This window comes from Eretmochelys imbricata, chromosome 10 (assembly GCF_965152235.1).
Source record: "Eretmochelys imbricata isolate rEreImb1 chromosome 10, rEreImb1.hap1, whole genome shotgun sequence".
NCBI classification, from domain to species: domain Eukaryota; kingdom Metazoa; phylum Chordata; order Testudines; family Cheloniidae; genus Eretmochelys; species Eretmochelys imbricata.
This window is the reverse complement of record NC_135581.1, coordinates 67,420,644-67,434,485: the sequence shown is the minus strand read 5'-3', so window position 1 is coordinate 67,434,485 and position 13,842 is coordinate 67,420,644. Positions and strand designations below refer to the sequence as shown.

The window sequence follows — 13,842 nt, the reverse complement described above, 5'->3', positions numbered from 1 at the left end:
AATATGTACTTGGAAGAATAAAAGGAGCTCAGATATTCTTCTCTTGACATCCTTGAGGTCCTCCAGGTCTTTTTAATATCATTCCGATAGTTTTATTTTACAAGACAGCCAGGATGTGTGTCCTCTTGGAGGACCAGGCATACACAGACATATTTCAGTCTCCCTAGTTTGACCTGCACCCCACGGTAGATTTCTTTTGCTGGCAAATCCAGAGGAAGGCTAGATATTATAATAGCTACACCAGCTTGTATATTGCAACATATACTGGAAACAGACACACTGGCCTCCATCTCACCTGGAGCATCCAAACACACTCTCTGAACTCTCCAAGTGCAGATTTCCATTATACTAATTTCTTGCTGGGTGATTTCTCAAGAATCTAATATTTACCATCTTTTCTGCTCAAAGTTTTTAAAGATTTGTTTAGAAACACTGTTTCCTTGCCAAGATTTGACAGTTTAGCTCCACATCTGATGCCAAAATCATGACTCTCTTGTTAGGAGTTTAAGATGACACACACATCACAAAACTTAGATGATGCAAGATCCACTAGAGGCAAAGAAGTCAAGAAAGCCTTTTCTCACTTAACAAGGGAAGATACCCTCTTTATTCAAAATCTGTCTTCCCCAACCAACCAAAGTGGGAAGGTGCTTCAAATAGTTTTTGACCAAACAAATTCTCACTGCTGTCTTTGCTGGTGGTCTGTCATATGGAATGGTTTTAATACTTGGAAGGTGTACCTCGAGTGTCAGAAAATAAGAACATTTTATTTCTGAAAGAAAAATTTCCAGTACTACTAGTATTTTGGAAAAAAAATATTTCCTTGTAGTAGATTAAAAGGTGAGAAGCCAAAAAAAACCCCAGCACAGTAAACTATTCCTTATGGCAAAGTACAACAAGCATCTCAAAATGGGATGTGTTTTTTTGTTTGTTTGTTTGTTTGTTTGTTTTCTTAAAAGCAAATTCAGAGTGAGGGGGAATAAGTAAAGTTTTCTTTCTGGTCTGGCATGTCTCAGGGCAAGCAAGATCTTTGGCCACATACCAACATTTATTTCAAACTAAGTTCGATTTAAATGACATTGACTCAATAGAATTTTAGAACTGTGGTACACAAGGTACCAGTGCAAGATGTAGCTTATTTAACATTCCAGGAGCTATTAGAAAATGCATCCTTCTATGTCTGAGCAAGTTTCTGCTCTTGGGGAACCCTTGAATGTACCAGTTTTAATTTACTGTCTTCATTTTTCCCTGAAGATAAAAGAGAAAATGTGCAAGAAACCATGTTACATACTATTTTTATACAGACATTAACAAAAATATCTAACTGTGGACAGGCAGGCCCTACATAGTTTCTTCTGCAATCATAGATTTCCTTAGAAAAACCATTTGATCAAACATATTTAACAGTGGTCTCAGAAGCCATCTAAGAAAAGTACTTCATCTGCTTGTAATTCCTTAGTATACTCACAGCAACCCAACATGTGAAAGGTTTAGTGTAATCTTGTAGAAAAATTTAAGCACACTCTTGCCAGACCAAACCAGAACAAAACGTACTATGTTGTATATCCATATGTAATTCTGTGGCGCTAGAACAGAGTACAATGTGTTCCCATTAATACTTACTTGCTTTAAGCTTGTCTTTTAAGATAGCAAATACTATTGAATATTTAAGTAACAGCTCTATTTTACCAAGATTACTTACTAACAAAGGAATGAACGGTCCAGATTAAACTGGCTCACTGCTTGAAAAATATCACACACAACAGCCAAAGAAAACTTCTTTGAAACATTCCTGTGTTTGGAGAACATAAGGAAACTAATCTTGGATCATGACAATGATGATGATGCTAAAACAACTGATTGCTGAACTTGTCCATATTTTCTAAGCATTAAAACTGAATACAAAATAAATGCAACTCAAGATACAGACTATTTCATAGATACTTGGGAAAGGTGGGAAATGGTGCTCCCGAGGTCTGCCAACGATTAAACCATATCAAGAATCTGACCAAGATAATCATGGTTCAGATCTTACGCTGGTGTTTTTCTACTGATTGATGTCAATTTATACCAGCTGACGATCTAGCCCAGAGACTTCAGAGAGAATTACCTGGTGAAGAATTTCATATTCTGCCTTTAGAGTTTCTTCCATTCCAGAATGAAATATAGAGAATTAATACATTCAAGGTTTCAGCTTACTAACAGGCATATGGTAAATTCTGTATTATACACACACATACACACACACATATAAATTCATAGGAATAATCTATCTTTTATCTCAAACGTGTCACTTTCATAAGTGATAGTAACAGTAGCTTTAATTATTATAAATTCTTTTATTTATATCATTAACCAATTCTGCCAAAGAGTTTTCCCAATCATTTAAGAGTTCTTAATTTACTCACAGGAGGCTCAGCCATAGAGCTATAGCAATTACTGTTTGCATTCAACGGTTTGATATTATATTAAAAAATCCTATAGGACGGACTTCCCATTCTAAAGCACTAGTACTGTTATTTGTATTTACTTTTGAGCTCTTCATTTGTAGGTCTACTATTTTAAGAGTTCCAGGAATCCAAAGTTATTTTCAAGATGACTAATTTTAATTTCTTGGGAGGAGCTGTAAGTAGTATAGCATCAGGCTAATTCTAAAAAAAAAAGCCCTTTTCCTGCCAGCAAGCTCCAGAGTTACATGTCGTCTGTGGAAGAACTACTCAGGTTGTTCACAGGCAGGATTTGATCCAGACTGCATTGAAGTGAATAGGAATCTTTCCACTGACTGCAATGGGATTTGGAACAGGCGTTTTCAGAAATGAGCTATAGTGTTCACCATACAGTGTACTGTGATTGATTAAAAGTCTCTGAAATGCACTCAATTATGTTTGGATTTATTGTCTTCTTCTCTAGATGTTGCTCCATTCAATGGAAGCTATTTTCATCAAAATGTGTATAATCTTTATTGGGTTTTTTACAAGTTTGTCATTAAATGCAGCCTAGGCTGCAGCTGTGGTTTACTATTCTGTAACTTATTGCTTTCCCAGGTGTGGAGTCCAGGGGACAGCTCCTCTAGGTACCTTCTCTATAAATCAATCAAAAGCCTCTAGGGTAACAAAGTACGAATTATTGTACGTACATTTCAACAGTATTCAAACAAATAATTTACAGTAGTTGAGCATGTTTTCAGATTCTAACTACTCCTTTAACTCTTCCTAAACAGATACACAGTTTTAGGCAAGAAGAGGCTACAAAGCCCATCTCAGTCTTTGCCCTTAGAGTCAGTGGTTAAACACGACAATATTTTTCCTAAAAAAAAGATACCGTGATGAAATCGCCCTTCACAATAAAATTGGCAATCAATTGCAGACAGCATACCCAGACCCGAGGGCAAGAACTGCTCTGCTTTCACTTTCGTGCCTTGTTTTCTAAGAATCTTCCTACTTCGCTTACATTAAAAAATGCACTCTGTGTGTCTACAAATGCAACTCAGACAGTTTTGAAGTGAAGTTCAGTGGGTTTCTGGAACACATTGTGGTATGAGTAAATTTCCACAGCATGCCATACACTTCCTAGGTTTACTTTAGATCTTTTGCCAAGATTAACAGGATTTCTTTCATGTACTTTCTGTACATTTATATCTGTATTCCATGTTTAGTATAATTTATCTATAGGGTCTGGAGAAAGCATTACTGTTTTTTAATTATGATACAAAGTTTGTTACTTTCCAGATACCCTGCTTCATCCATTATGATGCTCCCTGTGTTTGTTTCTTTGCAATTCACTTTAAGAACATGCTAGGTCACTGACCTCTTAAATAAGCTAGAAATACAAAATACCCAGTAACATTCAAACAACTTATAAGATACCATACTTCATTTTCCAGTATAATTCAGCCCATAATGCTAAGTCAGTTCTTTTGGTCATTTGGAAAACTGCATTCACTAATCTTTCTTTATAAAAATAGGCTTTCTAAATAATAAATATTTCCGATTTCTTTTTAAAGTGACATATGAAAACTAGCAGAAAGTTTGGGGCAACTAAGCACAGGACCAGGAACTTCTGGGTTCTAATCTTGGCTCTACAATTGACTGTGTAAACTTAGAAAAATTGAGAGACTTGTCACAGAGGTGTTATGAAAATCACTTATTGTCTATATGCTGTTATACAGTTGTAAAGTATTAACATACAAACAAGTTTCCCCTGTGAAAAAGTCATAGAATTTAATGAAATATGATTTCTGTAGGTTTTTTAAATATCTCAATAGACGTCTTCCTTAATAGAAATTTATATCCCTGCTACAGAATTCTTTTAGATAGTCCAAATGACCCACAGAAAGAATGCCAATTGTTATTAGTTGCATGTATTTTAGAGTACTTCTGTAGAAATCTATTAAATATCCTCACAACATTATAGAGTTCCTCTCAATTAAACTCTATCAGACTTTTCCATAAGTTTGTTTTATTTCTACAAAGTGTTGTTTAATTTCTACAATTAACTTCTCTAATTTTGCTTCTTGTTTAATGTGTTATCATTTGATTCACTGTATTCCAACCTGATGCACCATCCAAAAGCAATACAAAATGAATGACTAATTTGTTTCACAGGAACATTCAAACAATTCTTAGTGTGTCACTATGGGGTGAATATGACAAGGCTCTATTGTTTTTACATACAGTATACTGACCTGATCATCATAGCGGTAAATGAGGAATTGTTCTCCTGTTGTATCTTCAAGAAAACTCCCCTGTGGAGAAAGTGCAAACTCAGGCAAGAAGTATGCACCTTGCACCTGCTCTGCTCTTATCTGTAAGAGATACAAAGAGGTCACTTTATGGCTTCTGGTGACAAGCATCAAAACTTTCAAACACTACATGCACACAGTTGCAACACAATTACGGTGACCGCATGCCCACATATGAGCAAATTACGTGATGTATTTTACGCACAATTTTGTGCACAGGATTTTGAGCATTTGGTCCTGAGTATATGTGATGAGAATGTTACAAACAGGCTGATAGATGCTACCAGCTTGATTTGGACTGTTGACTTGAAATGGAAGTATCAATTATAGGGTCAGTAACCTTAATGATCAATCAGAAATAGACACCCAACATATCGAAATGGTCTACAAAATTTCAAAAACGTTCCATAGAGTTCGAACACTAATTCTCTGGACTGAATGGAAGAGAGCCATGATCCTTTGCAAAGAGGCTGAAGCCTGCAACCTGTCTTATATCAGTAGAGTGACAATATCACTGGCAAAGTAGTCTGGAGAACCTTACATTGCTACTGCTTTCCATGAATCCTTTCTGCAGTGAAGAGGGGATGACAGATGTTTAGGCTATAAACCCCATCACATATCAAGAGAGCTAAGTTAATTTGTTTTAAATTAATGAATCATATAACTAGAAATTGTTTGTAAAAAGCATGTCTAGAATAGGGACAATGGTAGTGTTTTAAAAGTGTGTTAGCAAACAGGATTTTAAACAGGGCTTCACACCTCATGTAGATAGGGCAAGACATGATTGTATATGTGTTAGCTGGTCATGGTCAACTCAGGGTTCCCACTAAAGTCCATCATACAAATAAGCATAGTTTTCAGTAATGCTTCAGTTAACCCAGCTACTTTTGGAGGTCTGCTCGTGGTGGCTCCAAAATGCCCACATCAGTCACAACCTTTGACATATTTCATATGACACTGATCCTAAATCTTTTGAAGAACTCGCTGAGAGATTTTCCATTGATTTCAATGGGCTATGGATCAGGCCTTATATGAGAATATACGAATAAATTAGAAGAGCGTAATCTAGTAGTGTGAGCAAAGTATTGGTGGCTAAGAACAGTGCTCTTGGATAAATTACTTAACATTTCTACCTCAATTTCTTCAGGATTAAACAGTGGATAACAACATTCACTGACCTACTTTACAACAGTGTTGTGAAGGTTAATTATGTTTGTACAATGCTTTGAAAGTGAGCAGTGCTAAGTGTTGTTGTTATAAATTGCTAACATTTTGGAAAGAGTTGCTGAGCTCAGGGATAGAAGAGAATCCAAATTATTCCACCACACTTTCCAGAAAAGGGTCTATAACATACTGCTGCTTAATTTCCCATAAACAAGTTTGCCAGAAGGATATGCAGTGATTAACTAACTTGTGTTTCTCGTCTTTATAAGGTAAATATTTAAACTACAAAGCATTCAGACATATATCATTAAGCTTTGAATATATAAGATGCCAACATTTGAAGCTGAAATAACAATTTAATAAGTGTTACAAGAAAAATTGAAATATGTTTCACACACACATTTATTTAAGTGTCAAAAGCTAATGAGCAGTTAGCCACTGGGTGAAATACAAGACTACTTGCTAGATTAAGGCAAGCAAACTTTGGCCACAATCATGGAAAATTTCAACCCAAGAGGTGAGTGTTTTAGAAAGTGATATGTGGGGATTATAAGAGAAACTAGTTTGCTTAACTATTGTGGGTGCTACTAAGTACCGAATAGAACTGAAGAACACAGAGATATATCGCAAAGATTGAGGTCAAAAATAATAATCTACTAGAATCTAATATCAGTCAACTGTCATGGCAAGCCAATGCTGAGATCTAATTGATTGAGCTCTGTTAAAAAACACACACAAAATCATGAATAGCTTTCTAAGGAATTTCAAAAAAGTTTCAACAAAGCTACCAGCTAGTCAAAAAATAGAAAAAAGTTCACCAAAAGTCATCTAAATTTAGACATTTTTTCTACCAGTTCTACTAATAACATTTGAACAGCTTTAATGTGCATTCATTCCTACACTGTATTTATTTGAATGCAGTATGTCCTAGTTTGTTCCATGGTCCATTTTTTTCTATGTGGGATCTTTCAGGATTCTTTATAAAGCTTTTATTATTATGAGTATTTTGCTTAGATAGTAATTCAATTTTAGAACTTTGTGAGAGTTTACCACATTTTTTAGTTGATGGCATCAATTTTAATGGCTTGGCTAGTCTGCAGTAAACTCATTACTTAAATGAGAGCTGAAGATTTAAAGTGCCTCTACTTTCAGAAAACAATTATACATCATCCTGGTGTTTTAAGAACACTTAACAGACAGTTTAATGCTATTCGCTTCAAGTTAAACGTGTCAAGTGGATTATAAATGTACTTAAGATTTAGAACAGTCATTTTAAACCATATTTTATGCTGTTCTTAAATATTATTGTGATGAAGTGGAAAGGTGGTAGGTGATCATATAGGTGGGCAACCATAATAAAAATAGTAATTGCGTAAAATATTTTAAAAATAAATGTCAGATTGCCATTAAAGGAGGAAATATGGCATAGGCATTACCATACCTGGCAGGAAGATTTAAAGGCAGGGAAGAAACAGACAAACAAGTTTGAAAAATTTCCCAGATACCTGCTAGCCAGAGACCAAACAAACAATGGAGGTCTCCCTTGCCCTTCAACTCCATTCCATCCCACCAGTGAGGTCCAGGAGACATGATGAGATGACCAGTTCACACCTCTGACTGCTGAGAATGGGAAGATAGTAGGATTTCTATTAAGGTGCTCATCTTCCTGAACCAAGCTTGGTATCAGCCTGAGGTTGGTAGATACTTGCTCAAACCGAATTTCCCCAGCCCCCTGACTGCTGGAAGGGAAATCTCTCCCTATTTTTAATCCCTTTCTCCCCTTATCCCTGAACCACTTCATAGAATATCATGATTGGAAGGGACCTCAGAAGCTACTGGACTGGTGAGGAATTAAACTATTCTCACTTCTCCAAACTTCTGATCATAGGAGAGGAGGAAATCAACCGATACCCAAATCCTCATTCTTGCAGTTCTCCCAGAGACTGCCTCTGCTTCTACTGTAGAGCAAAAGAGACATGTTTTTTGTCAATTTCATTGCTACCCACAGAGTTCTGAGCAGCAGCAGTAAAGCCATCTATCTGTTTTAGGGTTTTCTATAGCTACTACAGCAATGAATGTTAAGGGCTCTGCAGATAAATTAGATCTACATAGCCCCTAGCAGACTGTATGGAATCTTCCAGAGTCTGGTTAATTTCACTCTGCGGCTGCCTGGAAAAGCTATGGGCTGCAGCAGAAGCAATGGAGCTGTCTGTCTGCAGACTCAGTCAGACAACACCACAGCAGTTCTATTCAAAAGGTCTTCTTTGCAACCACAAAAGCTGGAAACCTGACTTTTTTTTTAAATGAAGGCTTAAATTATGCAAAAACTGATGTCAGGAGACTTTTCCTCCTTAACTTGCCAGGGAAAGTTTCCTACTAACCATTGCCGGTAGATTTTAAAACCCTTGAATTAACGAATCAGTTTTAAAGAGTTCCATAAAACTATTCCTCAAGTTCACACAGGAAATCTTTCAAGTAATGGTCCTTCCTCATTGTGCAATTATGTTAGGGATGTGAAAATTCCCTAAGCCACAATTAGTTTGCATGCAAATCTGCCCATTTTGCTGGATTCATATTCATACAAGTCTGATTCTAAAATTCACTCTGGCTTCTTCCAACTGTGTTCACCAAGCCTAGTCCCAGTCCCATTCATTCCTTATGAGAGTGACTCCCTTCCCATAGCTGTTTGACTCTTCTCCATTCACTTTTCCTGTAATTCAGGATTCATATTTAGTATCAATATTCAACTGATACATATTAGTCATATCTAATGAATCCAGAAGTGTGGATTTTCTCTAACCCTAAACATTACAGAACTCTTATATGAATATTAGTCTTCAGCAGCATATTAGACACTATATGTTGAAGAATTCATCCAAGTATTATAATCCATAACTATTAGTATGGTTTCCGATTCCTAATTAAATTGAAAGATACAGTTTTGTTTAAAGCTGTTGTAGTCAGTTTGATATGAAGGTTATTACAAAGTTCAACTGAACGTTACGTAACATGCCTCCATTCTATTTTACTATAACCACCAGACATCTATAGTAATTGTTTCATATTTATATATAAACATGTATTCTGGTATTAATTTGAGGTTTAGAATCAAAACAGCAGCACTAGGATTTAACTTCTGTTAATTCTTACTGATGAAAGGTCAAGAATGGAGGTGGAACATCTCAAAGAAATGACTTGAGCACAACTCACTGAATTCTTTCATGCCTATGACATGGGTATGGTGACAAGTTCTAGATCTTCAGCACAGGTTTCTGAGAACCAAACACTCATTAAAAGAAAATGAATGTACCAATAAGTACATTTTCCCTTCACACAAACCTACATTACCTGAGATAAATCAGCTAGTCCCCCTCTAAGCCTATGTGGTGTGTTAGCTAACAGGGGGAAGCATAAGCAAGGTGTACTCTGCGCAAAACAAACTGTACTACATAATGAAAAGATAATGAGAAAAATCAAACAGATTTTAAAAATGCCAAAGATTATAAAATACTATACATTTTCCTGGAGCTTCTTAAATGCTTAAAAACAACGGCTGATTTGAAGAAAAGAGGCCAGATTCACTCAATTCACTCATATTGCACAATATAATTTTACCTCCCTGCCTCAGCTAAAATTTTGTTCCACCTTTGTAATTCAAATTTGCTGTCTGACATCTATAGTTAATTATTTCTGGTATGGTTACAACAAATAACCTGCTCATGTTTGAGGTTAAAGATTTTAAGATAGGGTGTTGCAAAATACTTTTTAGTCCAGAAGGGTGTTAGTAGCTCCAAAAGTTTGGGAAACCAAGATATAGTATAAACAATTACACAAGATTACATTATTTTCCAAGAAAAGCTCAGTTCAAAAGTAGCTTCAGGTTTTCAAAGAGGTCCTGTATTTTACCTAATTTATATTTGGATTGACTGAAGCACAAGGAAGCCAAGTGACTTGCCAAAAATTAGAGTCACTCAGTGGTTTGAGCAGCATTAGCTCCAAGATACTCCTGGTTCCCAATACCTTGCTATAACCAGAAGACCACAAATTCAAAGCACTACCATAAAAAAAACGGTATATGTTGATTATGTAACATTCAGTCAAGGATCCACTATAGGGGGAGAGCATACTTAAGAACAAAAAAGAAGACAACAGGATAGACTGAGGTTCACCAATATTTACCTTTCTCTCACCTTCATGCAACACTGTTAATGCACAATAACACCCACCTAAGCCTAATAGGTAACTGGTTTTCGGTGTTCCAAGTGAAGGTTAAAAAGCCCCAAGGTCTATGCCACAAAGTAAAATTCCTTCCCAGCCCTCTCTTGGCAATAAAGTTTAATCCTCTACATCCGAGGGTAAAAGGCACTCAGCCTATTCAGTTTACTACTAAAGTAGCAGCAAAGCCCCAAACCAGCAAAATACTTATGTATATAAACAAGTGCTTTGCTGAATCATGGCCTCATACACTAGAAAATGTACAGTAAGAAATAATCCTTCATTTTTATCAAGGACTGGATGAACTATGAAGTCTCTTCCATCTCTAACCCTATGATGAAACAACAGCCTAAGAGAATGCAGCAAGTTCCCTGTGACTTGATGAGTCTTGAACTGGCAGTGGTTGGAAAGGGTAACTTGAAGAAAATTGGAGATGAGGAGGAAGAAATGGTTAGTCTCCAAAATCAGTCAAAGAATTTTTTTTTAAAGAAAGAACAAACGAACAGATGGCAAACAGAAAAGAATTGGAATCACATTCTTATTCACTTGCAAATACATGTTTGTCAGATTACTATGCACTGCAAGTCCAATCATATACCAAAAAAGTGTGAACCTTTGATTTGATTCTTACAGTTAAATATCTTCCAGTCGGTTAAACTGTAGTAGCATATGATTTGTGCCCTAGGGAAGAAATATACCAGCTAACAAGAAGCTAATTTTAATGCACTTTCAAGGAATCTAGCACAGAAGAGTTGGGTGAGCTATGTCACTAGACTTTATCACAAATCATCCAGTTGTGAAGTATTTAAATAAAGAAAATCACACTGAAAAGGTCCATAGTTTCACAGCATTTCTATTGTTAATAATTATGATGAGCAGATATCAAAGTAACCATGACTAAGACTAGCTATTTGTCATGGCCAATATTTTCAAAAATGGGTTTGTGACGGGGTGATGTCTCTTAAGGATAGTGGGGCCCAATGGTCAGCTCACCCCATCGTGTAGCATGGCCCTTTAAGAGGCTGAAAGGTCTGGTTGTATATATAGGAACCTGTCTCCCAAGACTCATTGGGAAAGAGGAAGCAGTCCCAGGAGTGAGAAGCATTTGGGAGGAAATCATGTTACTGTTTCTTTGATGACCTGGGGCCAGGAGCCTTCCAGAGAGGGCAGGGCAAGGCTCTCCTCTCACACAGCCAGCTGGAGGATAAGCTGGGAGAAGGGGACCAACACAAAGGCTGCCTCCTCTCTCATAGCAGGATAGACACCAGGAAACATCAGCAGAGAAAGGCTGGGCTTGTGAGCACCCTGAAGCCTAATTAAGGAAAGGGGTCAGTGGGTGAAAAAACTGGGCTAACCAACAACTCAGCTCCAGGGAAGAGAGCTAAGGGCTCCTGCTTAAGAAGGAACAGAGGATTGGATTAATAGAACCTAGCTCCAGAGAGGAGAACGGAGGGGAAGGGGGATCCTGTTTAAGGTGAGAACAAGAGACTAAATCAATACAGCCCAGCTCCAAAAAGGAGAGCTGCGGACTCCTGCTTAGAGGGACTGAAAAGGAGTAACCCAGGGTGGTACTAGGAGTGGTTCCAGAAATAGAGATTATTTACAAGAGCAAGAAAGACCAATTTCCTGACAGAAGGAGCCAGAGACCACTAGTTGGACTAAGCCAGAGATGACAAATGTCCCCGGGTGTATCCAAGTGAGCTCCTACTTAGGTTTATGGCTCTTGATAATAAACACGACCCTTGGAAAAGGGGTGCTCCTTGATTTAAAAGGTCTGTCTGGACTGGTTTATAACCTAGGTGAATAGAAGTGAGGAAGGGTTCACCAGCGGCACAACACCTGACCAAAAGGAAGCACGCTGGAGTGGCCTCCACTCTACAGGGTTCCTAAACTTAGGCCTTTAAATCTACATTTAGGCACCTATATAAGTGAGCTGATTTTTCCATGAGAGCTGCCAGGTGCACTGCACTTATGAAAACAAGGCCACTTATTTAGAATATTGAATAATATTCAATTCATAGTTAAATCCTTGAAAGTTCACTTTATAAATATCCACTACAATTAACATTTATAGGTCCGTATCTGTAAAATATTCATGGAGGAATTTTGCTCAGCAGCTGACTGTAGTAACAGAGACCAAGCATTTTTATTTTAAAACCCCTCCCTAAAATGTTTCATTTTTTTGGTCATACAAACCATGGTCATGACGGACACACAGTGACACGATCAACAGTACTTCGAGTGTGTGACTCTCCAATCCCTCTCCCTAGTGTTCACTTTGACTTGCTGAAATCAGACTTCAAACCTCTCTGGTTCAACTAGAAGCCCTAATGTTTTTCCATTGTCAACTAACTCCTATTCTAGACTCCCCTAGTCCAAATGTAAATGGAATGTGTCTTGGGGAAATGTCCCAGTGGCTCTAGAGAGTCATGTGTGGGTATCTGAAAGGTATTTCACAGAGCACATTTGGTTTTGAAAGGAGAGTGAGGCACCATTAGTGAACAACTCTAGTCATACATGGACACTGACTATTTCTAAAGAACATATTTACAAACCAGTCCTACAGCCATCAATCCATGTTTGTGAGAAGGCAACATCTGATACAAGTTCTGCTGTTCAAATACGGCCTGACCCAAAGCCCATTCAAGCCAATGGGAGCCTTTCCATGGCCTTCAATGTGCCTTAGATTAGATCCAGAGCACACAGAAAATAGGGTTTAGAGTGAATTTTTCCATTGCCCTCGGTTTGCTCAATTGAAGCCAAAACTGAAAGCGAGAAGGACAATCCAGATGATTTTGTTTTTAAAAATATGGTGTTGTCATTCTTTCAGGCTCTTTTAAAAAAAGCCTATTTTCTCCAAAATTCATCTTGATTAAATATAAATACATTTCCTTTGGCAAAACTTTTGCTGCAGGCTGTAGATAAAATAAATTTGAACATTTTTCCTGTGCTTTTTAAAATTTATCCTGGTGATTAAGCTTTTGGATATTTATCAACAACTAATTGTATTTTCTCTTGACATAGTTTGGCTAAGAGATTTAACTTTTCACTGAAATGCTTCAGTAGTGCTTAGCCAAAATATTATTTAGTTTCAAAAATCCAGCTTAACTCTCAACTCTGCTTCATGTTTCCAAAAGAAATGAATTCTAGAATTTTACACTTCTTTTCCCCAGATGAGCATCTTCTGAACATTGAGTCAGGAAGAGTGTACTTCTTCTCCACATGACTGGATATGTAGGGTGATCATATTTCCCTAAACTGAAAACTGCACACATGGGGCTGGCCCGAGCTGCCTGGAGTCGCCACTTATCTCCCATGCCCCAGCTCATCCCCCCATTCTTCTGGGCCCCTAATTGGGCCAAGTAGCAGAGATGGGGGCAAAGGGAAGAGGAATTGGTATAAGCTGGGATCTGGGCAGCAAAGTAGGGTGTGAGTGTGCAAGTGTGAGAACTTTTGGGCTTGGAGCCAGGAGTTGAAGCTATTGGACTATGATCCAGATAGCAGTGTCATGCTCCTTTGGGGGCTGGGATAGCAGAGGGGCAGGAAGGAGGCTCCGAGTAGTGGGAGGGACCAAGGACACTCCAGAGGACAGCCCTGGGGAGGTGAGGGAAGGCCAGAATGCAGGGCTACCATTTCAGATGTTGGTATGGGGAGGGGCCAACCCCCAGCTGGTGAGGGGATGGGGGAGAGGAGCAAGCAACAGGGGACCAGTGGGGGGTTGC

The 13,842-nt window shown here is 37.8% G+C and overlaps 1 protein-coding gene across 1 annotated transcript in view; it reads right to left on the bottom strand.

The window, feature by feature from the left end:
- The window catches only part of ADAMTSL3 (ADAMTS like 3), a 274,919-nt gene that overhangs the window by 227,778 nt on the left and 33,299 nt on the right, over positions 1-13,842 (bottom strand). The window contains exon 3 of the mRNA XM_077828139.1: positions 4,685-4,804. Coding sequence (XP_077684265.1) covers positions 4,685-4,804 — 120 coding nt within the window. The remainder of the gene's footprint in view (positions 1-4,684; positions 4,805-13,842) is intronic.